General features: G+C 53.1%; 1 protein-coding gene and 1 pseudogene across 9 annotated transcripts in view; both read right to left on the reverse strand.

The window, feature by feature from the left end:
- Window positions 1–147: 147 nt before the first annotated feature.
- Window positions 148–1,710, reverse strand: LOC123604221 (annotated as a pseudogene).
- A 2,138-nt stretch (window positions 1,711–3,848) lies between these two features.
- The window catches only part of LOC123603132 (myosin phosphatase Rho interacting protein), a 153,835-nt gene continuing 133,078 nt past the window's right edge, over window positions 3,849–24,605 (reverse strand). For 6 of the 9 annotated variants that reach the window (XM_045487644.1, XM_045487642.1, XM_045487641.1 and 3 more), the window contains 8 exons: window positions 21,604–21,751; window positions 20,777–20,894; window positions 19,759–19,918; window positions 18,573–18,692; window positions 17,733–17,819; window positions 16,755–16,917; window positions 15,315–15,400; window positions 3,849–10,842 (listed from right to left, as the gene is read on the reverse strand). In XM_045487644.1, coding sequence (XP_045343600.1) covers window positions 10,771–10,842; window positions 15,315–15,400; window positions 16,755–16,917; window positions 17,733–17,819; window positions 18,573–18,692; window positions 19,759–19,918; window positions 20,777–20,894; window positions 21,604–21,751 — 954 coding nt within the window. In that variant the 3' untranslated portion in view covers window positions 3,849–10,770. Of the gene's footprint in view, window positions 10,843–14,718; window positions 14,785–15,314; window positions 15,401–16,754; window positions 16,918–17,732; window positions 17,820–18,572; window positions 18,693–19,758; window positions 19,919–20,776; window positions 20,895–21,603; window positions 21,752–24,605 lie in introns of all 9 variants that reach the window. The other 3 variants (XM_045487645.1, XM_045487639.1, XM_045487640.1) reach the window with 2 other exon arrangements.

Raw genomic sequence — 24,605 nt, forward strand, 5'->3', positions numbered from 1 at the left:
GTCCATTCCAACCAGCAGTGTAGGAGGGTTTCTTCTTCTCCACAACCTTGCCAACAAAAAATTATTACTGACTTAAAATTATAGCCAGCTCACTGGGTGTGAGGTGGTGTCTCATCGTGGTTTTGACTTGCCTTTTCTTGATGACTAATGAGGATGAACATCTCTTCATGTCCCTGTCGTTTGTATATTGTCTTTGGGGAAATGTCTGTTCAAGTCCTTTGCCCATTTTTAAAATATTGGGTTGCCTTTTTATTGATGAATTATAAGAGTTATAAGTTATGACCTATAACTTCATATGAATTATAAGGATTGTAAGAGTTCTTTTTATATTTTGGACTCCAGTCCCTTATCAGAAATATGATTTGCAAATAATTTCTCCCATTCTCTGGATGGTCTTTTTTCACTTTCTTGGGTACTGTTGGCATTTGCGTGTTAGAAATACCTGTTTTTACCTCTGTTTGGATTTTGGTGTCATAGCTGAGAAACCGTCACCCAACCCAAGGTCGCAAAGATTTGCTTCTGTGTTTTTTTCTCGGAGTATTATTCTCTTAGCTCTTGTGTCAGTCTGTGAACCACGTTTTTTCTAGGTCTTATATGTTTATTCAGAAAGTGATTCAGCTATGGAATGATGCATTTTTAGCACTATGAAATACAATGTTTTGAAGTACTTTCCCCCTACAGTTCTGTTTATAGCAGGATTACAATCCTGGAAATTCTCTTATCTGAAGTTTTTCATGCATTCGGGTATTTTGCATGATGCCTGATGTGACCAGCAATAAAGATTGCAATGAAGTAGTGACTGTGATCATAACCCACTTGTAATCCAAAAGCAAAAGGGACTCTCTTTTCTGTACAGACAGCTGTGAAGTTACTAGGTAGTAACTGTCCATCTGAAAGGAACTGGCCATCTTTTTCCTGACCAATTAGTGTGTCAGGCTGAGAACCTGGACAGGACCACAAGATGGATGGCATCAGAAGCCTTCCCTTTACTTTGTATCTGATCCCAAATATTCGCTAAAGGCTTCTTTTTTGCCTGCAGGACAGAGCGCTGGGTTGCACACTGGAGAGCTGCTGATGCAGATTTGTATTTTCCAGGATTCTTCCAACACACGTCAGAGCTCTGTGGCCTCTCGTGGAACGGCCCCAAATAGACATCCTTTGGGGGCCCACTGGAAAGCTGGCATTTATGAGTTGAGGAAGTGCCTCAGTTACATAAGAGTGCATTCTGTAGGTAGTTTTCCAAGGCTCTTCAGTGGCATCCACTTAAACCCAGCACCAGTGCCAAAGTCCCAGCCCTCGCCTCCCTTAATATTGCAGCCACATGTGCTGGTATCTGGAACGGTGAGGACAAGGACACGTTCTGAAGCAGCTTGATGATCTTTCACATAAAAGTTTGTCCTGTGCAAGTTAAACTAGACAGCCAGTATAGTGCAGGGCATTTTCCAGTTTCTGCCTCTGGTTGTAAGTAGATAGCTCATTTCATCTTGCAGTTCAGTTCAACACTGTCGTGTTCAAAAACTTTCTGAAGTCCTCCAGAGCACCTGTTGCAGGCATTCTTCTCCCGACCAATTGCTACTTGCCTTGTTATCTGCACCAAAAGGTAGGTGACCCTCGGGGGTCAGTGGTGGTGGGAAAAGCAGTGGTTGGAATGGAAAGGTGAGGCCTCAACATGGCTGCCCATGCTACCCTCTCCGGTGTCTTCATTCTCATCCCTGACCCCCATTGGGTCTGCCCACTTTTGGGTCAGGTCTGTGAACCATTTTGAGGTTTTGTGTATGGTGAGAGGCAGGGGGTCCAACTTCATTCTTTTATATGTGGATAGCTAGTTGTCTCAGCACCATTTGTTGAAAAGATTATTCTTTCTCCACTGAATGGTTTTGGTATTCTTGTTAAAAATCAGTTGATTACCTAAATGCAATTGCTTATTTCTGGATTCTTAATTCTGGTCCATTGATCTGTGTCAGTCCCTGTGCCAGTACACACGCTGTCTTGACTACTTAGGCTTTGTGTCAAGTTTTGAAACCCGGTAAACAAGTCCTTTAACTTTGTTCTTCTTTCCAACATTGTTTTGGCTATCCTGGGTCCCTTTACATGTCTTTATGAATCTTAGGATCAGCTGATCAGCTTTTGCAGAAGCAGCTGGGATTGTGTTGAGTGTGTAGATCAAGTTGGAGAGTATTGCCGTTCTAACGATATCACATTTTCCAACCCGTGAACATGGGATTCCTTTCCATTTGTTTAAATCTTACTTTTTTTTTTTTTTGTAGTTTTCAGTGTCTAAGTCTTACACTTCTTTCAAAAAAGTTGATTCCCAAGTATTTTATTCTTTTTGATATTATTGCAAATGGAATTGCTTTGTTTCAGGTTGCTACTAAATACAATTCATTTTTGTATATGAATCTTGTATCCTGCAAACTTGCAGACCTCATATCAGTTTCAATAGATTTTTTTTAGTGGATTCCCTTGGGTTCCCATATACAAGATCATGTTACCTGCAGATACAGTTTTTACTTCTTCCTTTTCAACATGGACGTTTTTCCTATTTCTTGCCTGGCTAGAATCTCCAGTACAGTGTCGAATATATATGGTGAGAAGAGCTATCGTTGTCCTGTTGCTGATCTTAGGGGAAAGCTTCCAGTTTTTCACCATTAAGTATGAAGTCGTGGGGTTTTTATAAATGTTCTTTATCACACTGAATTTGCTTACTTGTATTCCTAGTTTGCTGAGTGCTTTAATCATGAAAGGGTGTTAGATTTTCTAAGTGCCAACTGATTTTCACAATTGCAATTACACAGCTTTAAAAAAATGTTAAAGTTATTAGAATACCATTAGGACCAATGTCTAGAATTTTTTTAAAGAACAAAAAATTATCGAAACTTTTTTAAACAACTGGAATAGCACACTGGAGGTATGCTACTTTGTATGTCTGTACTCTATTTTTTCTAAGTTTTTTGAACTCCAGAAGTTGATTTCCAATAGGTAGAGTCAGAATTTGTTTTTTTCTGTTTACTGAATAAAAGTTTGGATTTCCACACACTTTCATCTATTTCATTCTAAAGGGTGTGGCAATATTGGGAAAATCCAGTTTCTTATTTTCCTATTCTATTCAGTGGGCCACAACTAGAATTTTAAAAAATTTAACAGAATGTAGGGTGTATTCTTTTGTGAAATTTTGGGTTATGGTGTGTGTGTGTATTGGGTCATGAGATAGGATGTATTTTCTCTTTGAAACACCAAGTACAACTTTATTGTAAAAAACATAATAAAGAGGCAGATATGAGAGAGTTCTATTTCCTTGATTGATAGTTCTAGCTCCTTCCTCTCTTTAGTATTTTTTATGCTGCTTTTAGCCTCCCTTGAAGGTTTCTAGAGCAGAGCCAATGTACCTTCATTTGATTCATGATATAAAATATTTATTATGCATTGTATGTGAACATAGGTAGTTTTTTTTTTTTTAAACTTATTTTGAGAGAGAGCGGGAGTTGGGGAGGGACAGAGAAAGGTCAAGAGAGAGAGAGTCTCAAGCTGGCTCCCCGCTGTCAGCGTGGAGCCCGACGTGGGGCTCAAACCCACAAACCGTGAGATCAGGACCTGAGCTGAAGTTGGATGCTTAATCGACTGAGCCACCCAGATGCCCCACAATACAGACTTTTATGTGAAATCTCCTGATTTTAAAATGCTGATAAATCCCTAACTTTGAAAACACTTTTTTTTTTTTTAAAGCCAAACAAAACGAAAACCAAAAAACTCCAGGATAAGTCTCTAGGCTACTGACAGGTTTCCATATTCTGATCTAAATGAATATTGTGCATGTCTCTCCATTGAACAAACTCCCATTCACAGCATGCCAGGGTGATGCAAAAATAGTTTATTATGATATAGTTTATGTAAAGTTAGGTAATATTTACAAAGTAGAAACGATCAGCTGCATCCATGGGAATCTAGCATGTCACACAAAGGAATAAATATTTTGACAAAGGAACACTTCAATTGTGAACAGTTGTTCAGAAACGGTTTATTTTTTTAAAAAAGCCTCAATGAAACCATCAAAATGTTGAATTGTCGGAAGAGCGAGCAGCTTGGCTGACCGGGCTCACCTCTTTGGGAGGGCAGTGTGGCCGGACAGAAGATGCCACGCCCCCCCTCCACCCCCTGGCAGAGCCCCTGGGGCCGCCCCAGTGGGGGGGGGGGGCAGTGGGGGGCTGCCGAGCCCAGTGGCCTCCGCACACGTTCAGAGAACGTTACCACTTAGCATTAGTACAGAAATGAAACCCCGGTTAGAATTACACGGGCTTGTTGTTTGAACACGTTATCACCCGACTGTTGCAATAATTTGCTGTGACAGAAGTCACTGCTGTGGATTATTTCCAAACTTGTCACAGCAGAAAGTTATCTACACGTTCCACTTTGTTCGTGTATCAGCTCCCCCAGCAGTTTGGCCTAGCGTTGTCGTCCTTGGTCGCTGGACTGAGACGTTCCCTCTGACACAAGAGTGTATTTGTGAGAAAAGTTATTAAGAATTACAATTGGTGAGGAGTCACTTAGAAACTTTACACTTTATAAATATTACTTAGGAAAACCACATGAATTCTTAGCACTTAACTGGTTTTAAGTCCTAACAGTAAGTCAGTAGAGAAGTCATTAATACTAAAGGTAAATCCTAAAATCCATCGTAATTGGTTTTGTGATACAAACTTATAACACAATAATGACTTTAGTGTTCTTTATATAATCTATTCCTAGCTTCCTATAAAACAAAACTGAAATATGTGATACAACTAGTTGTGAAGGGCACAGACACGTGACGGGTGGCAGGCCGACTGTGTCCGGCGACCGCTGCTTTTCCAGAACTTCATTCCTTCCGGTGTTCGGACTGCATCCCGAGAAGCTCTCCCTTCCCCCACCAGCCCCCGACCGGCGCCCACGGACCATGTGCTTCACCCTCGGGGCCTCCGAGTCCTCCTGGGTCAGCCTATGCACCGGATGAGCCGGTTTCCTGCACGTTCCCTCCCCAAAGTGACGCAGACACACGATGCAAAGGGACCGCGCTGGCAGCTCTGCACCCTTGACACTTCCCACAGGACCTAGGAGTGGGGGACATGCAGACGCCCGGCCCGGCGAGGGGTCACGAGTCCCCCCATCCGGCCGCTCGGGCCAGAGCGGTGCCTTCCACGACGTCTCCCTACAGGCCGGAAATTGCCACGGAAAGATCTGGGGAAGATGTGCCCACTACGTTCTCCACGGTCCTGCTTTTCCTGGAGGCCTCCGAATGACTCGGCCGGGAGTATGACGGAGTTCTTCCAGAGAAAACGCGCGTGGATGCAGGCCTCCTGTTACTTCAGATGCTGGCATGCACTCCTGAAAACCGCCCATGAGGTGACCGAAGCTTTGAAGAAGGTGCATCACCCGTCAGAAACGGTTCCTTATCACTCTGGGTGGCATTCAGTGTTGAACCCAAAGCTGTCCTCCCTAGCTTGCGAAGGGATATTTTTAAACCCATACCAACTCTGTCACAAAAATCCCTGCGGTAATTTCTGAGTAATATTTACACCGCTCACTCTGTATAACGTAGGTTATTTCGAAGAAAGTAAACAGTGGCTTTTACACAGAGAAGCTGGAAGCCAGTGAGGCGGGCTCCTCTCCACAAGGCACGCCGGCACCTAGGGGGAAGGGGCCCAGGCTGTGTTGGGGCAGGTGGTCCTTGCTCCCTACAGTGGGGCTGGGGTGGTGCTGAGGTATTCCTCGTACTCTGCTCAGATTCCTCTGCTCAAAGACAAGAAGGGAGACCCCTTCCCTTTAATAAACCAGAATACTCGAAACTTGTTTTCAAAAGGGCAGAAGAATGAGGCTGGGTCTTTTCCAGCCGACAACCCTTGAGAGAAATAGATGTTCGTTTTCGTACTGTGTTTATGTCCTGTCTTCCTCACAAAGAACCCAAAACAAGTGGTTTTACCAGACTCACTTCGGGCTGGTTGTTATTGAAACTTTCCACCGTGGGAAGTACGGCCTCACTGAAAGCGTCCAGGTGTGAGAGCAACGGCACCCCATCCAAGTACCACGGACCCCGTCTCTGGGCAGACGCGGCCAGCTATGGAGCGGGGGATGCGTCCTACGATGTCCTACGTGGTGCTGAGAACAGTGGACTTTACCTTTTGACCCAATCTCAGGTGGATGGAAAGATCTCTCCTCGGATCAGGGGTCTCCTGTCTGAGCTCACGCCTTTTAGGTATCGTAGCGCTCGCTGACTGAGCGGACAGTACAGGGCTTCGTCTCTCAAGAATGACCCAAGGGGCGAGAGCCTGCGATGAAAGACTACACAAAGCAGCACGCAAATACCTGAACTGTAAGAAGCGTCAGCACAAGCAAGTTTTCGGCAGCACCTCCCCAGGCCCTGGTGAAGAGTGGACGCCGTGGCGCCGGGGCCCCGAGAGCTGCCCGCCGATCCCAGCTGATGGAGAACACGTCCGGGCGGCACGTCAGATCTGTTTGTGAAGCAAATTCCTATCTGACAGAATGCATGGCAGGAGCTCCGCTTCCAGGATGTTCAGGGTGGGAGGTGTTCCAAAGGACGGACGTTTCCAGACAAGCGAAGCTGCCGATGAGCACAAGCTTTTTTCCTTTTACTACCTGCTTCCCTGTCCTTTGTAAGAACTTTAAAAATCCCCCCTCCCTCCCACCTTTCTTGGTGATGAAGGGTCGCTGAATTCTGTAGTTTTCCGGCTTTCTGAAGTTGTGTGTTCAACGGAGTTAAAATTGTGGCAAGCTTCCGTGGGACAGCGATGCGGGCGCTTACTTTCAGGACTACTTTTAGATTTGAGAAGACATGTTGATGGGCCGCATTCTTTCCACTCTGAGTGAAAACAGCTCCGAGTGCCTGGAGAAGAGCTGGTGTGTGGTCAGCCGTGACAGAGCACACGGGGCCCGAGATCGGGTGATGCATGGGCTGAGTCTGCCGAAGGGGCCTGGGCAGCTCTGGGAGCCAGGGGAGTGGAAGCAGCAACGCACTGCCCACTGGCTCATCTGAGTGGGGAACACGTGGGGGTGCCCGCAGTGCTTCCCTGTAGCCGGCGAGCTGTCGGGGACCCCGGCACAGCCGCGTGAGTTGCTTTAAAGCCCAAGAAAAGTGGCCACGGGGCAGGTGCCTGGCCTCCAGCAGGGGTGGGGCAGACAAGTGCTGCCCCAGGCCCAGTCCCAGGCTAAAGACGGACTCGCCAAGGGGACCGCCAGGCAGCAGTGACAAGGATCGTGCTCGGTTTTCAGGTTAAGTGTTCCAGCTCCATGGTGAGATAAACACTATCAACTGGAACTCTAAAACTTGTTTTTTTATGCCATCGATTTTGTTTCGTGGCCTTATTAACAACTGTCACAGTCCCTTTCAGACAGACTCCGAGGGCCACAATTACGTTTCTTAGGAACCGCAATTCGCTCTCCCCCCGAGTCTGGCCACCGTGAGGCCCCCCGAGGCCTAGCTGTTGGGTCGGTGAGCTACTGACTGGTGAGTCCACGGCGTGACAGGTTCCTCTTAATTAGCCAGAGCCTGGGGCCTTTCCACTCACTGGATTCCTAGGGAGGAGCCTCTGATCCTGGCTCTTGACAAACCCACACACTCCTCCCATGGCCCCCACCTGTCGCCCCAGGATGGCCCTAACCTCCTCCATCAAGTTCAGACCCAGTTTGAGGCCTTACGGTGCAAGTTTCCATTTCCAAAGGCAAAGTGCTCTGCCGCACGTCTGCCAGGGAGGCCGCAGACAGCTACGGTCACTGGAATGCTAGCAGGCGCTGAAGTCACACACATCAATAAAGGAGCCTGACTGGCAGAAAGCGGCTCTTCGGCATGTGTGCGCACGCATGTGCAGACGTGAGAGCGCGGATCTTACGCACAGACCCCGTCGATGTCAAACGGTTCCATTTTCCCGTTCGAGTGTTTGATGGCTTGTCAGCTGCTAGCGAACCACAGAGGGACCAGTGACCATTTACAGGAAGATCATTACAACTGGGAAGACTCGATGCACGTGCTCATCTTCCACTGGGAAGTGGGGACACCCCCACTGCCCGGTCAGCACCAGGAGCAGTGGGAGCACCCCAAGTTCACAATCACCTACACTACCCCATCCACCGAAGGACCCTTCTCCATCGGCACAGAAAGCAACTCCACCCCCACAGCTTTATTCTTTCTTCTCTCAGGAACTTGGTGGCTAAAACCTCCTCGAGGTTCTGGGTGCTCTACGGAGACCATGCACAGCGGGATTGGGGTGCAACACAGAGGTGGTAAAGTGAAGCCCCCTTTATTCTGTTCTGTCTGCTCTCTCCAGCCAGAGGACCGGCTTATCAGCAGGTGGCTCAGATCGGGTTCTAGGCCATAGCCGTCACTATGCGACGCTCAGCAAGACCAGGCTAGGCTCGGGGCCTTTTCTGGAGGCTGCAGCAGGAGCAGCCTTTTGTTGGAGAGAAGCCAGGGCGCCCCGGTTTGTAGCCCGTTCCTGGTAACGCCCAGACTGAAGCAGCCCAGGGGAGCGAGTTCTGTGGTCTCTGGGGCGAGGAGGCGGAGCCCTCAGAGGCTGTGGTGACCGATCTGTCTGTCTTGGTCTCTGCCTTCCACCTCCGCATACTGCTGCTCCTGAGGTGCGACCTCAAGGGCTAAGTGATGAACACAGGTGCGTAAAGTGCTCTGACCTATTTAAAGTACTGCAGGTTTCGGACCCTCGGCACGGTCCGAAGGCAGGTGGGGCTGGATTTCATGCAGGGACCCTGCCAGGAAACCAGAAGCCAGAGAGGGCTGGAGGCAGGGGGCTGCCTGGAGAAGGGCTAGAGTCCCCAGAGGCAGCAGGGACACTCACTAAGGAAACTGCGGTAGAAGGGAGTTCTCCGAAGGAGTGACGTGAAACCGTGGTGCTGAGACGGTCTGTGCGGGGACCAGGCAACAAGGCCCCTGCCCCATCAGATCCTGCTGGCCATCACCTCACTCTCTGCCCTGGAGGACATACGTGTTAAATAGCGTTCTAGAGCCCAAAGAACGGACCACGGGATCCGGAGCATCCCATGCTGAGCGGCACACGCACAAAACCGTGGTCCTTCCTACAAATGCTGCCAATCTACACCAGGGGTGGTGCGGGGAGTGGTGTCTGGTGAGTAGCATTGAAAACCCAGACCTAACATTCTCTTGCCTTTAAAAACATGGAATAGCAGCAAAGGAGTGACAGGTGTGGGTTAAGGCTCTGGAGGTCGGTGCACAGAAGAGCCTCGATGCCAGTGGACGGCTCGGAGTTTATTCCCACCAGAAGACAGCACGCCCCAGGCCCTTCTGCCCGGCCCTTCCAGGGCTTTCCCTGGATGACCTTGTTAACCGAATCTAGAGACTGAGCAAGGTGATTTCCACGTTTCTACCCCCAAAGTACCCACGTACCCAGACTCCCCACCTAACGGAAGCATCGACAGAGTGAAAGTGCGCTCTTGGCAATAAAATCAACGGGAGACAGAGGCGGCGAGACCAGAACGAGCTCCTCCTGACACTCTATTGCAGCACTTCCGGCCGCTCTAGAGCCGCGAACGGCTTCCCACTCGGCGGGGCTTTGTTGACAGTCCTCGTCTCAACAGGATTAATGGTTTTCCGGGTGCCGGGACGGACACCCCAGCGTGAGAGGTTTTCGAGAACTGCCGTCGTGTTTCATGGCAGGTAAAGAGGTCTCACTCTGTTAGAAAAAGCAACATTGCTAGCACAGGTTTACTTTAGGCTCTCTGAATGCTGCGCGAGAACCTTTCAGAGCTCAGAGTAGAGTTAAAAACAACAGTGGCAGTTTTCATCTGATTCCGACATCCTCTGCACTTTCTTTTTGACTTAACATAGGGGTCTTCACTCAGCCTTCTCAAAAGCAATGTGGAGGTTTCTTTCAGAAAGGTTAAAGACCGGAACAGTCTTTCCCCTTGACTGATTCCCCAAGGGAATTCATCAGGCTTTGTAAGCACGGTCTGCAGCCCAGGCCACAGGTCAACACTCTTAAGTTGTTAGGAAGAGACCAGGGCTACTGGTGACCAACAAAGGAGCGAGCGTAGGAAGGAATGCGAGGGGCCGGGGTTTTGTGCAAGATTTAATAAAAAACAAACAAAAATAGGAATGGCTGCTTTCGACATTCTCCAGGTTGTGAACGGTTTCCCGCGATTATCTGCGGTGCGGCTCTAAGCTGAATTAGTGGGACCCATACAAAACGCCGTCCTTCTCCCAAGCCAAAGGTGGTGACCGGGGGTTGTGAACCGTGCCCCCCGACCTGCTCTCCCAGCTTCTCCCGAAGGCTAGTGAGCTGTCGGTGCCGCCACCTGATGCCCTGCTCTCTCCTAGTGACCCAGACGCGGCAGAGCGAGAACTGCCCGGGCCCCGACTCCGCACACACAGTGCACTCGGCAGGACGAGCTAGCTTATCGACAGACTGCTGGGCCTTAATACTGACGGTGAGTGCGGTGGCTGCGGCGGGAGGGGGCTCTATGCAGACCCGGCCAGGAGCGGACAGCCCTCCTGGCCCTCGCTGCCTGGCGGGTTTCTGGATACTGTGGGAACGAAGCTTTGACGAGGACACGGGAACTGGGAATCAACACAGTGGGGAACGATGTGAACAACCCATAAACCAGTCTCTCATGCATCCATACCCACAGTTAATGATGACAACGGTAACGACAACAATAATAATAATAAAAAATAAAGGTACAGACAAGAAGCGGCACTTGGGTAGTGCTGCCGCGAGCCGGGAGGGGTGTGTGTTCAAGTTGAACGGGACACAGCTAGTCTTTCTTCAAGTCCCTGGATTCAAAGAGCTTCAAGCGTTCTTGCACGGTCAGGCCTTCCTTCAGACTCTGGGTGGACACGAGGGCAGGAGAAAAAGAAACACACCGTTAACAGTGGGCCCAGCACCGTGCGTGCAGGTTGCAGTCAGGCAGAGGTGCGGGTGCCGGGGTGGAGGGCGGGGCGGGAGGGGCTCCTCGAGAGATTAGTGGGGCATGCTAAGGAGAGAGATGTCCCCTGTGAAACGGTGTTATCTGGATGAAAAAAGGAAAAAACCAGAGAAACAGACCACGTGTGTAAGCAGCTGAATTCCGAGCTTAGGGCTCTTCGGACAAGCAGCGATCAGATCGACTCAGCCAGGGGAGAAAGGTATGCCAAGAACTAGAAATCCGCCCGTCTGTGTCCTTCTGTGGGCTCTGTCCACATCTGGTCCCTCCGTGACCGTGACGCTGAGCCTCGTGAGGACGGCGGGGGCCCCCGCTCCCTGGGCTGCACCCTGGCAGCGCCCGCTTCCCTCTAACCTGCTCCTGGCCCGAGCTGCTCCCTGGCCAGCGGCCCTGGTGGCTTTACTGTCACTGGGGACCTGGGAACATGTCAACATATTTACTAAAGTTTTCAGAATGCGAAGCCAATACTCCCTTCAAGTGTGACCTCGGTAATTTTGAAATCTGTGTGCTCCAAGATGAATGACACTTCACTAACTGGGGGACAAAACAGTTCCCCCTGGCCCTTAGAGGCTTTTCCCAAAGATCTAACTTGTCGACAAGAAAAGGAACATCCTCAGAGCATGGCTGAGGTTACTTCGGCACCAGCTCGGATGGGGCTGGTTCCTCAGTGGCCACGTGATCTTCGTGGCCCGTCTCAACACCAGCCTCCGACTTGCCCACTGGCCGGCATGTGCCAGAACTCACAAAGGTACAGGCTCCTCTGGGACGTATGAACCTCAAGGGTGGCCTCGGGTACAGGCTCCAGGTGACCACTGTGGTTTTTAGCCAGAAATCAGAGCACCGTGAAGTGGGGTGGGGCGGGGGGGCCCGAGGGCCCGGCCTGCCGTTTCCTGCTCTGGCACACTCCTGGGAGCTCCCGGCGCGGCGCAGGCTGCTGCCTCGGAGCGCGTGTCTGTGAGCGAGGACTGTGGGACACAGCTTCCCACAGAGTTGGAGGCAGGAGAGGCGGGCCCTGGCGTCCCCCCACCCCATCGCCTAGAACAGCTCTGCCTGCTCTCTGTACTGTGGAGCTGTGAGCTCTAGGTGTGTAAATGAATGAAGTCACTGGTTTTCGTTTTTCTTTTAAATAAAGGGTTCTATGAGTAACCCTTCTAAACCCATTGGTCCAGATTGAGAAGCAGGCATTAGGGGCCCTGTTGAAGCCTGCCGCTGGGTCACCCGGAGGACTCAGCGGGGCAAATCCGTGTCCCGCCCTGAAGTGTAAATTTCCTTAATGCACATAACCACCTCATCCGCTCTCGGGTCTTTCCCCCAGTGCTTCAGGTCAAGGGGCAGCCACGGGCAGAGAAGCATCAGGTGCTGGACGTGGCCACGGTGCAGGAGGCTCCACACCTAAGTGCCAGCCGGCCCGTCACTTGCCACACCACTTTGTTCTGGCGGGGGACTTGGTGGGGAGGGTCCTCGGACGGAGGGAGAGCAAACGTTCCGCCTCCGGTGGGCTCTCTGGTGTCAGGAGTCCCTGCTGTGCTCGGGACAGGCAGTTGGGGAGCAGGGCGGCGAGGGGCAGCCCGAGGCCACGGGCTCAGGGTCACATACCGCTGTGCGCCAGAGCTGAGCTATCAGGGTAGAAAGTAAGTGATCCCCGTGCTGACCCTGTGCACCCAGACGAGGGCTCCCGGGGTATACACAGCCAGCTCCTCTGGGGCTCGTTCCTCCCACAGGGCTGGTCTCTCCAACAACTGCCTCCGTGACCCCAAACTCAGACCACCGGACGGGGGCCTCTATGAGGACCCCGTGGGAAAGGTCCGCTCTGGTCTCGATCTCAGAAAAGCCACGAGGCTCTGAAGCAACGGGCTTGCTTTGACTGTGTGGGAGCTGAGACTGTCTATCTTTTTGAGTGCGGCAGGATACGGAAAGAGAACATCAACGAAGGACATTACGAGGACACATCAGATCCCACATCAAAGAGCACCACCGACAGGTGTGGATTCTGGGCAGCCTCATTCCCGGGTCTTCCTGTGGTGGTGGGGTGGGAGCGGGGCGGGGAGGGATCTCCAAATACATCCAGGGAGAAGGACGGCGCACGTCCGAGAGTGAGCACCGGTGGATACTGCAAACAGGCCTAGGCCTGCCTGGCATCACAAGAGGTGTCCTTAAGGACATCTGCGAGGTCCCCTTCTACTCAGGCCAGGGGGACAGTGTGTCCCAGAGACACTGGAAACTTGGCCAAGTCACGTGGACTCGAACACATCTGGGAAAACCCCATTCCTGGCCTCCTTACCCCTCTCATTTGGGTGCTGGCACCTCCGAGGGTCTGAGGCTGCGCTGGGGGCCCCGACCTTCGTGGGTGTGCCCGACAGTGCCCTCACTCTCCACCTTGCCTTTAGCTGCCTCCTGGCCAGCAAAAAAGGTCTTCCCGGCACATCACCGCAAAGTCCCTTATTGGTCTTGTCACTGACTTTCTGGCCTTTCTTCCAGAAGGGACAAACTCAGACACACCCCCGGGAAACATAATGTGTTCCGACGGGTGGCCTGACCGCAGCCAGGTCCCGGGAGGGCGCAGCAGAAGCTTTTCATCGCCCGTCATTTGCCGGGATGGGCAACAGGCCTAAATCATTAACAGTGAACTTACAGCGGCTACGGTTCAACCTCAAATAGGAAGTAGAACCTTCAATAAGAAAACCGTAAACGAAAGAAGTTCTCCTTTTGCTAAACAGAGTGTTTTTCACGTTTACAGAAAAAGCCCAAACAAAAGTTTTCAATCAAGCCTCAGTCATATCTGGTTCTAAGTGACTTGGGACTGTAGAAGAATAAATAAAACCAAACTGACTAGGTTTGAAACTTGTGTTTTCTTAAAAGTCCTCCTTTTAAAACAAACCCGCTTCCCCCGAGCCATCGGGCTGAAGCCCCTCAGCCGGAGGATGCCGGCCCGTGGATCCTCAGAGCGAGCCGCGGACACACGAGCACGAGGAGCCGGTGTGTGGCCCTGGGCCCGTCGGCGTCACCGCCCACTGTGGTCAGAGAACTAATGAGATCGGGTCGGCTCGGCCAGAGGCACACCAGGAGTGAGAGGCTGTGTGACCGGGACGCCGGCCTGGTGGCAGGCTGGGGGTGTCCAGGCACGGGCCCACTGTCCTGTTTGTTTTCCGAGAGGCTGGTATTTCTCAGCCAGCACCTGGGTGCGCCCACCGCCTTCCACAGCACCCAGAAAGAAGCTTTTCCTTTTGTTAAAAACAGCCCCAAAGTGCTGGTAAACATTCAGCCCCGACCCCTCCTGGTCCTCTCGCTCTGCTGAGCCGTTTTCCTGGCCATCCCCACGACGTACTGGCTCCCTGAATACCGGGGTCCAGCCCTGCCTTGGCCCGTTAACTCGGTGCGGGGGTTCTCTGAGATGCAAGACCCTGTTTGCCAGTGGCGGCCGGGTCCCTGCCGGGTCCCTTCTGGAGGGTTTACCCCAGAGAACGTGGAATACGCCGATCATTCGACCTGTACTCTGACCACCGACGGGGGCCACTCGCGAGCCCACGCCCACCCGAGACGCCGCCTCTGTGGACCACCTGCCAAGCTAGGGGGATGCTCCCCTCGGCAAAGGGTCAAGCCTAGTAGGAGGTTCCAGTGCCCGTTAACCCGTTAATAACAGGTGAGGGGAACCTGACCCGGGCTGCGTATGTGCTTGCTGGAGCGATAAAACAAGGAGCTTGCTATGGAGGTGTGAGCCGTGCATGCAGCCTGCCGCCCCCTCGAGGGCGGCAGATGGGTGGGTGGTGAGAGGTGGTTTACCTACATGACAGGGGACCTGGAAGCGGGCTCGTTTCAGTTATCCCATGAGACCTGCTCAATTACGGACTGTCAGAGGAAAGAGCAAAAAATAAGACACACACAATAAATCCTAAATGCAACATGCTCGTTACTCCCACCCTCCGCCCGTCCTTCCCGTGGAGAGGCGCTTGGCCGGGTGGGGGCCATGCGCCGGGAGGTGCTACCACGTGGCTGGGGCAAGAGGCGTAGGCAGCTTCCTCTCTCGAAGGCAGGTGGCGTTGTATTAAATTAGGGACGTGTGCAGAACAGCGGGGCTGGCCCAGGAGGGCACTGGGGTGAAATCCGGCCTCGGACGTCTAAGGTCGAATTCACTCCGAGCCCTGCTTCTCAGAGGCCTGGCCCCTCAATCGTCACTGTCGAAACTTGGTTCCACCTCGGCACGAAGGAGCTTCTGGGGCTCGAAGCCACCAGAACTGGCCCAGTGGGTAGGCATGTGGAGCCAGATGAGTTCTGGGACCTGGGGACCCTCTGCTGCGGCCCGTGGTGGGCTCTGACTCCAGCTCCTCTCCCTAAAGTCCAAGAGCCCCACACAGCTGGGGGCAGGATGCCAGACTCACCTTGGACCTGATGTTTCTGAGTTGCCGGCTGACACAGGATCTGTCTTTCTTTAAAAAGTCAGGGTTGCTTTTAGATTTCATTATATCTGAAAGAACAAACAGAACCGTTACTTTGGTTTTAAAAAACCCCAGGGAACCAGACTGAATGTTAAAAAATCTCCAAAGCTTGTTTTTATTGCCACACTCATGACATTTCCTTACACAGCTTTGAGAGAGCACAAAGCCAGTAACCGTAAAACACACTAGATCCTTCTCGGAACAACTCAAAGCGCGGGAAGCACCGGAGAACGCCTGTGTGCACGCGGCTAGGCCGTCCTCGCCGGTGCGGGACACTGGCTCAAGTGGCACTCGGCAGGGTGGCTGGCGCGCTTCACTCTGGGACCGCGCCGCAGCGCTAACTGCCGAGCGGACCAACTGTCCCGCTGCTTATTTAACCACACCTTCCCCCTGACAACCCGGGACTGTTACGACCCATCGTAACCCACCCCCACGGAGACAACCCCATTCGCAGTCTGGTGCACAGTCCTGCAGGCTTCTTAAACATGGCTGCTTAAACGAACGTTCGCTGGGTCGCACCGCACCCCGTGTCCTGCTGGGGGTGGGGCTTACACTTAGCACACTTAGGGATCTCTTTCCACGTCGAGACACAATCTCTACCTGGCCTCTTTTAAGAAGCCATGATTCTCTATTTGCTGCAACTGCTAAACATCCTTGTTTGCACATCTCTGTGCTCTTGGTTCTTCAGAAGTTAAACTGGCAGGTCCCAGGATATATGCATTCTCCCCCAAATTCCACGTCTTCCTCTCTCCATGGCCCCTGCCACCCCAGGCTCCGCCTTGGAAGCGGCCACTGTCGTCACTTTGTCAGCCTCCAGGGTTAGTCTACAGTTCGATTATAGATGGTGCTCTCGTGCTGCCTGCCCGCCTCTGGCAGCAACACAAGTGACCTTTCTTCTACCTGGCGGCCAGCACCCCTGCGACCGCTAGTGCTTGGCTGGTTGAGAGACAACATGTCTTCGGGGGGGGGGGGACTGTCCTCCCCTGCCCCTCCCCTCCCCTCTCCTGCCCCCATGGCCTCTTACAGATTTTATGGTTAAGCCCCAGGGTCAAGCAACTGGTGACAGCTGCTGTCACCAAGCTATTGAGTTCTTGAGGAAAACAGAAAAATGCAAAAAACGCAACCTGTTATTACTGGGAAAACACACGCTAATGGAGCAACGTCCCCTTCAAAGCCATCAGTACACCGTCCCCACCGGCGTGCCGAGAGGAAGATGGTTTCCCAACCCTGGGGAGCCTGTGGAAGCCAGGGCACCCTCCAGCCCCAGTGCCTTCTCCGAGGAAACTCAGGTCGAAATACAGAGAAGACTCTTCTGCCTTCACTCGGGTGCTGGTGAAACTGTCTGACCACAGCTCGTCTGGGCCCAGAGCCTGGAGGACTCACCATATCCGGACACAGGGGTGTTTTCAGGGGATTTTTCACCCAGTGCTTCCGTTGCTGCTTTCAGCTGCTCTTTCAACCTGCTGATGTCACAGTCGGCCTTTGCTCTCACGATGCTGAGCTCTGTGTAGATGTCCTTGTACTTGTCACTAGCATACTTCTTGTCCTTGGGGATAAAAAGGACAGAAGCAAGTGGTGGTTAGGGCCAGGCCAGGTGGTCCGTCTCCCGGGGCTGGAACGCTTCTGCAGAACGACTGAGGGATGCCGTGGGCAGTCAGGAGAGGCAGGTCGACGCCCGTTTTCCAGAGGCAGGAACTCAACACAAAGTCAAACAGGCATAGCTGAGAGTCCGTCTCAACATGGGATGAGACTCCCTGGGAGCTCTGGCAAGCACGGGCATAGACTTGACCCACTGAAGACCTCCCGGAAAACCCCTCCTCTGTCTTGGATTTCCTAAGTGACTGAATGGCCCCCAGGGATTCCATCATCTCCTCTCTGATTCCAAGAATGTCCTGGTGGAGATAAGTGGGCTTCACCAAACTCTCACTTTCCAGGACAACATTTCTGTTTGGTCTCACAGTCCCTGCCAAAGCACACAAGAGGCATGGAGAACAAGGACCTGCCTAAATGCTGTTTTAAGAGAACTCAATTTTGAGGGGCGCCTGGGTGGCTCAGTCAGTTAAGTGTCTGACTCTTGATCTCGGCTCAGGTCACGATCTCACGGTTCTCTTGCACGGACAGTGCAGAGCCTGCTTGAGATTCTCTCACTCCCTCTCTCTCTCTGCGCCTCCCCTGCTCATGCTCTCTCTCTCTCTCTCTCAAAATAAATAAACTTAAAAAAAAAAAAGAAAGAACTCAATTTTTTGAAACCACGTCCCTCATAAAAATGAAATCCACTCTAGAAGAGCCTGCGACTGGAGTGCACGGGACCTCCACCCTGAGCCCATCTCCAGATCTGTCTCCCACGGCAGGTGCCATTACCCGCAATGCCGTCTGTAGCTCGTCCTTGAGAGAGCTGATCTCCTGTTTCAGGTACTGTATTTCTGACTCCTTGACCCGCAATAAGACCTAGAATGAGAGAGAGGTTAGGGACTGACGTTCAGCAGCAAAGGGACTTCCAGAGTCTTGAAAGCAAAGATGAGGGCCGAGCAGGGAACCTCTCCATGCCCTGGGAAGCAGATACTGTCCTCGTCCTCCTCCCTGCCAACATGCGGCCAGAAACGCCACCAAACACACTTAACCATTGCTAACAGCCTGCACATCACATACAGAAACAGAAAGGAATCACTGCGATTCCTCCTGGACCCAAGAGTCCTGTTTCTCGGCCGAGGGGCCATGGTGAGCTCCCGGGACTGGGCCCATGAAAGCATCCTGCTGAAACTTTTCCTGACCTCACTCAGCCTCCCTTCACGTCACTGAGCATATTTTCATGACCAAATTTTAACTGAATGGGGAGAAAGACTCTAAGTGCTTTTATAAAAAGACATACAAATCAATCATCCTGACTTAAAACTGCAAGCAGCTGTGGTGTTCACACAGCTATTAAATGTTTCACTTCAGGTGGTCGGTATCTGTGGTGTGGCCATGGGGTCAAAGGTCCCCGTGGCCTCCCAAGAGGTCCCCCACTCCTGCCACGGACCCCACGCTGCCTGGCAGCTAGTGTCTTTTGTCGCCCTTGGGGTGATCTGGATCCTTCCACGTACTTCCCCTCCTGCTGTCTCCGACTCTCATCCCTGCAATGATACCATAAGCTAAGGGCCACCTCTCGGTCCCCACCTGGGGCTCGTGTGGTGTACGGCTCGGGGAGGGGCTGAGTGGTACCTCTAACTCATAGGCATCCTTGCCCTGTGTGAGAGGTGAGCCAGCGGCCTCTCCACCGGCATCCCCGGTCAGCAGCGTCCGTAACCGTGAGATCTCTGCAGCCAGGCGGTTGTTCAGCTCCTGCGAGACAGCAACACAGCACAAAAGGATGCTTAACCGAGCCACCTGGGGGCAGCACTCACACGACACAACCAGGAGAGGTGGGTTTCCTGTGTGAGCACAGGAGGCCACAGGCAGTGCTTGTGCGCACACACACCGTGGCGTTTTAGATTTAACGTGTGAGTCTGTCACCGCCTGTGATTTATATCCTTGCAGAAGCTGTTCACGTGGGCTCTGTAAGCATCTGCTGAATTGCGTATGCAGGATGCCGTAATCCTCGATACCTTTCTGTCACCATAACTAGCGTTTCACGTGCGTTTCACGGTTTGCTGAACTGAGTTTCCACAGGGTTAGGCCCTTCTTGCCGTCCTCCCTGCTCACTTTCTGAACCATTTTTTCCAACTAACAAGTGGACATGTTAGGCCCCTGCAGTGACTAGGCAGAACGAGTCCCACCATAGCGCCCTCCTACGGGTTGACCATAGGCCCACGGAGACCTTGAGTCTGGAGCTGGCCAACTCAGTGCCTGCGGAAGACCAGCAGTGGGTCACGCAGATAGTGGTCCAATTTGGTACAACAGGGTAGCTTTTATCAAACTATATCTACCTTGAGCCTTTCCATTAGCCAGGATTTTAAATGTACCCCGATTTTCTGAACAATAGGCAAAATTTAAAAGAATAATCTGACAAAAAAAGTGTGAACAGTGTATGGACTCGACTGGGAGATGATTAAATACAGTCCCAGCCTCGGGGACAGGAGACCTGGACCAGATGCAATGCCGCTCCCTCTCGGGCCCTGCTCAGCAGTCACGAAGCAGAAATCCAGAGACGCTCAGGAGAGACTGAGGCATCTCAGAGAGCCCAGATCGGCTGGAGCCAAAGTGACTCCGAAGTGAAACAGCTGGTTCAGGTGGCAGACGGTCCCAGCTCCGCCACCCGCAGGGAGTTTCCGTCAATATGCCAGGAGACGTCAGACGTCAGGGAGAAGCCTGTGGATGGGGGGCCGCTCCGTGGCTCAGGAGCTCGGGGCCACCGCACGTGAGGCCCGGCTCCCAACTCCAGCTCGGGCTCGCCTGGCCGCCGGCTCACCTGGTTGTGGGCGTTGAGCTCCTGGTTCTCACGCTGGCACTGCCGCAGGGCCTGGCGCTCGGCCTCCAGCGCCTGGGCCAGGTGGGCGTTCTCCAGACACTTCTGCGAGTACTGCTCCGAGAGCACCTCCAGCTCCCGCTGCACGGACTGCAGCTCCTCCCTGGGGAGAGGCCACCGCTCACCTCTGCGCCCTTACGCCCGGGGCCAGGCCTCTAACAGGCTCTGTGAGCCCCTTTTGCAAAACTTGAGGAACGATGAGACACAAGGCAAAGGCTGAGCAGAGAGGGGGGCCCGTGCATTCATTCTGTGGCCTCAGCAAGTTCGTATCCAGCTAAAACAGGGACACTTAAACAGTACTACAAGGCGCCCGGGGGGCTCAGCTGGTTAAGTGTCTGACTCTGGATTTTGGCTCAGGTCGTGATCTCGCGGTTTTCATGGGATCCAGTCCCGTGCCGGACCCTGCACTGACAGTGCGGAGCCTGCTTAGGACTCTCTCTGTCCTCTCTCTCCGCCCCTCCCCTGCTCGCGCATGCTCTCTCTCTCCAAATGAATAAACAACGAAAAAAGCACCGCAAGCTTACAGAATCTGTCCTGTAGCCTGACTTGCTCCTCTCCCAAGTAGCTTAACAGTCCCACGGACAAAACTCTCATGTCAGCAGAGAATTCACTCTAGTGATTTGTTTTCAACGCTAACTTTTGAGGTACTTTGCGTCTGATAACCGGGACCAGGCTTTAACCATGCTCAGAAAATCAAAGCCTTGTGATGCTGCTGTCAGCAGCCTGGACCTCTTGGAAAAGGCTGCTTCTTCCACTAGTGGAACTGGGAAGGTGCTCGGCCCCTCAGGAAGGGTAGCTGAGGTGCTCTCAGAGCCCTCGGGCCTCCGCCAATGCCCACCCTTGGGACCCGTGTCCCTGTGGCTCTTACAAAGCCACAGGAAAGGTGTCCCTCCCCGTCCGAAGGGCTTCCCTCCAGCCCGGCCCACAAGGGCCGCCTCCAGTGGGCAGGAAGCAGACTCACAGGTACTGCCGTCGTAGGGCCTCAATGTCCGAGTTGATACTGCTGATCTGGGACCGCTGGCTCTTCTCCAGCTCGCGTTCCATCTCCTCCCGGTGGGCGTTCTTCATGGCTTCGATGGCTGCAAAGACATGGCCATCAGCACGAGAGGCTCGGGGGGCAAGGCGGACAGGACAGCCTGATGGCTGCCCACTGTTAAGTCACTTGTGGTCTCTCGAGCGGTCAGGCAGGCTTCTCCCAAACCGATTCTCCGAGGCAGGCACGAGCCAAGCAATTTCCAGGGGACTCCCACCACAAGAGGGATGCAGGTGCATTTTTTCCCCCGTGTGTTAGAAGAGAGCCAAACTGATGAAATAAGTGTCGACACTGAAATCAAGCATGAGTTTACAAAACAAGCACGTGTTCAGGTTGGTGTGTTTGTTTCTTCAACCCTAAAATGACAAACCACCATAAAGTAGGGTTACACGAAAGGAAGGTAACACAAAACCGACGGCACCAACGCTTGCTCAGGGCAGAGCGCGTCGGCCCTGTGATACGGTCTCCTCGCCAGGTAGAAGCCGCAGCTCCTCTGTGCTGATGTTACCGGGCACTGGGGGCAGAGGGGGTCTCATGTGGTCAGAGGGCTGTGGACAGCCCCTCAGGTGTAGCTGGGGGTGCCGGCTCTGGGCCTGCAAGCCCTCGGAGGGCCCCCCAAACCAGAGAACTGTCAGAGAAAGATTCTCTTGGATAATGAAGCTTAAGTCTCAAGCAAAAGCCCGTGCAGTCAGCTCAGGAAGCCGGCCACCTGCCACGCCCCTGGGGTTAAACTGGCTCCCAGGCCCAGCTCCCACCTGAGATGGTGGCCGCCGTCTCCTCAGCCAGCAGGCGGTCCTTCTCCTCTCGCAGCTTCTCCAGCTCCCGTTGGTGCTGCCTCTGCAGGTCCTCGATCTTCTTCTGGTGCGTTTCTTCCATCGCAGCAAACCCTCGCTCGCACGTAGCCTGTAAGATGCAAAAGGGACTCCATGGATTTCTTTACCTTTCAGCTGGGTGTTCTGTTTATCAGTGCGCCAGCAGCCCGGCCCCTCTAGGCTCCCTGGTCCAGGCGGCAGGCTCCTTGACACCGCGCACGGAGCCAACGGAGCATCTGACGCCTGTGTGCAGGCTCCCACCGATGCTGCTGGGTGTTTCATGCTATCGGCATTTAGAAGAGAGTTTATAGCTCTGTGCTCTCTTATTTCCATGATTGTTCTGAATCCTGCTTTGTGGAAAGTCGGTACTGTGGTGGGAAGAGGCTGCAGTGGAACTGAAAATAGCTGATTCTGGACCTTTAGAGAATTGCTGCTGGGCAGGACTGACCACAGGGAGGGAGAAGAGACTGGCTGTGTCTGGTTCGAGTTATACGGCACCAAACAGGGCATTTCATAAGCAGTCACAAACAGGGACGAGTCTTTGCCAGCTGGAGGGAGCCAGGACCATCATCCTGTGAATGATGGGGACTCTGGTGAGGACAGGGGGTGGGGGTGGTGCACACAGCCCAGGGGGTCTGGCCCTGCCACTAACCAGCTGGCCACCCTAAACTGGTGTCCACTGGGGGACTCAGGTTAGGCCACACGATCTCTTCTCTTCCAGCCTGCATCTTCCTTCTTCCTCTTTCAAGGAGGACAGAGAGGGGCACTGATTAACTAACTGAAACGAGGGACATAACAGAACTGCTTTCCAAGCCTCTCCGGTTCATGTCTTGTTACAACGCAGGCTGGTTTATTACCTGGACACGGGTTTGGGGGAAGCACACAGGTACGCCCTAAGACGGGATCAAACCATCCTACACATCCACACAGAGAACCCCGGGCATGGCTAATCAGACTGCTCTTATCAGAGGGGCAGATGAACGTGCCACACGGCTGTGAGAAGGTGGGATGTGCAGCTATTTTGGGCATGGAGGTACACTCTCTGTCTCAATCCCTCGCAAGATCTCATTCAGAGTAGGGATCAGGCCTTTCGGTGATTAAAAAACAAACAAACCTGAAGAATATGGCCATGTTAGATCCCAAATGCAAAGTATGGTGGGGCTACTCCCTCCCAACCTATATGTTCTTTGGTCAATCTTCTTGCACATGGATTCAAGAAAGGACACAAAGGAATCAAATCACCACACTTGGGTGTCCCTGTCTGAGCCACCGCAGTAACTGAGTGGCCTGAGATTCTCTAGTCAGTATTTTTGAATTCGTGGTCACGGTCTCGACTTCATCTCCACAGACTGGCTGCACTGTGCAAATGGTCTTAACTCTTGTCCACCACGACCTGGGCATTACTTCCCCCAGGTGGCTCCCATCTGGAAGCTGGGGGCCTCCGCTCACACCACAGGCCAGCTGGAGGAAGTGTAGGGCTGTGGCTCCCGGCCCCCGGCCCTCTCCAAGCCCCTCATCTTTCCTCTGGCATGCTCTGGTTCACAGTGAACACACAGCTAGTAGGTCTTTTAGGGTTTAGTGTGACTTGAGTGCTTTAGAATACTTAAAGTTAAGGGTGAAAATTCTTCCTATAGAAAACATGGAATGATCTTTAAAGACCAGCTGCTTCCTTGGACAGCATACGTGTTTAAAAAGGATTCCCCTGTAAACAAATTTTAATTTTGAAGCCAGTAATCCCTGGGATCAATACAAGTCTGTCAATGACTACCGTGCAGAGTTGTGAGGGGAGGTGTCAGCCTACAGCTGTCAGAAGAGGGGCTGTCGGGCCAAGACCCTGGTCTCCCTGACCCAGGCAAAACTCTGCACAAAGTAACGGCCATCAGCCAGACCCCCTTGGGAGTTCTGTCTGGTTGTCATTTCTGTGTCTCGAGGGGGTGAGAACACAGAGGATGGGCTGGATGCTCACAGGCACACGACAGAGGATACACAGCACGAGCAGCGTCCAGGTCCCCAGAGTCACGCTACCAGAGGCCCCCAACGTGACTTCTCGCTAACTAGTGGGATCACGTCACCTGTTTGGGTCTCATCGGTGCCCAGCTGACTGACACAGGGCTGAAAGTGCCTCACTGCACAGGGACTGTGCCGGAACACGGAGGGGAAGCAGTTCACTGTGACACAAGGTGTGAATGTGCCCAGGCGCCCGGCCACACAGACCCGCTGGGCATCACGGGAAGGAGCGGAGTCCTCTCCCGGAAGGGCACTAGGGAACAGTGTCTGTGCACGCTGCTTTGGAAGGTGAACCTGGCCCCCATCTGCAGGCGGTGCTCACACACACTGAGCGCCACAGGGGGCGTCACCTGTACACTTTTGTTAAAAGAACAGTGAAAACGGCCTCTCGGCCGTCGGAGGGCTTGCCGACGACCACACGTGCTCGTCCGTGGTCAGCGGGCTGCGCCGTCACACAGACGCCAAGACCACACTGCTGACTCACAGCACGTTTCTGTTCCGCTTCCGGGGCCACAGGGACGAGCGGCCCACTGGACAGCAGCGTCAGCCCCGCGTGTGGCGGGAGCCAGCTCTGGGCGCCGGCTGAGCGAGGCGCCATCACGCTAGGGACCTGCCTGGGGACGGACGTCTTGCGAGGAGCCTGGGCATTTACTGCGCGCAGCCCCGAGGGATGGGGGTGAAGCTCAGGAGGAGGGTGCTGAGAAGCTGAGGGGAAGCTCCGGGCAGGCGCAGGCAGGCACCTCTAGCTATGACGGGGGCGGGGGAGGACCCGGACTGGCCCACGCGCCCAAGGCCCCAGGGAGCCTGGGAAGGTCACCTTGACACGACAGGGCCTGGGTACTCTGCCTAATGAGGCAGAGTGTGAAATGCGGTGGGCTGTGGGGGACAGTTGCTGGGCAGAGGTCATCCCTCTCGGCCCCCGGAAAAGGACACCAGTG

This window comes from Leopardus geoffroyi, chromosome E1, assembly GCF_018350155.1.
Source record: "Leopardus geoffroyi isolate Oge1 chromosome E1, O.geoffroyi_Oge1_pat1.0, whole genome shotgun sequence".
NCBI lineage: Eukaryota > Metazoa > Chordata > Mammalia > Carnivora > Felidae > Leopardus > Leopardus geoffroyi.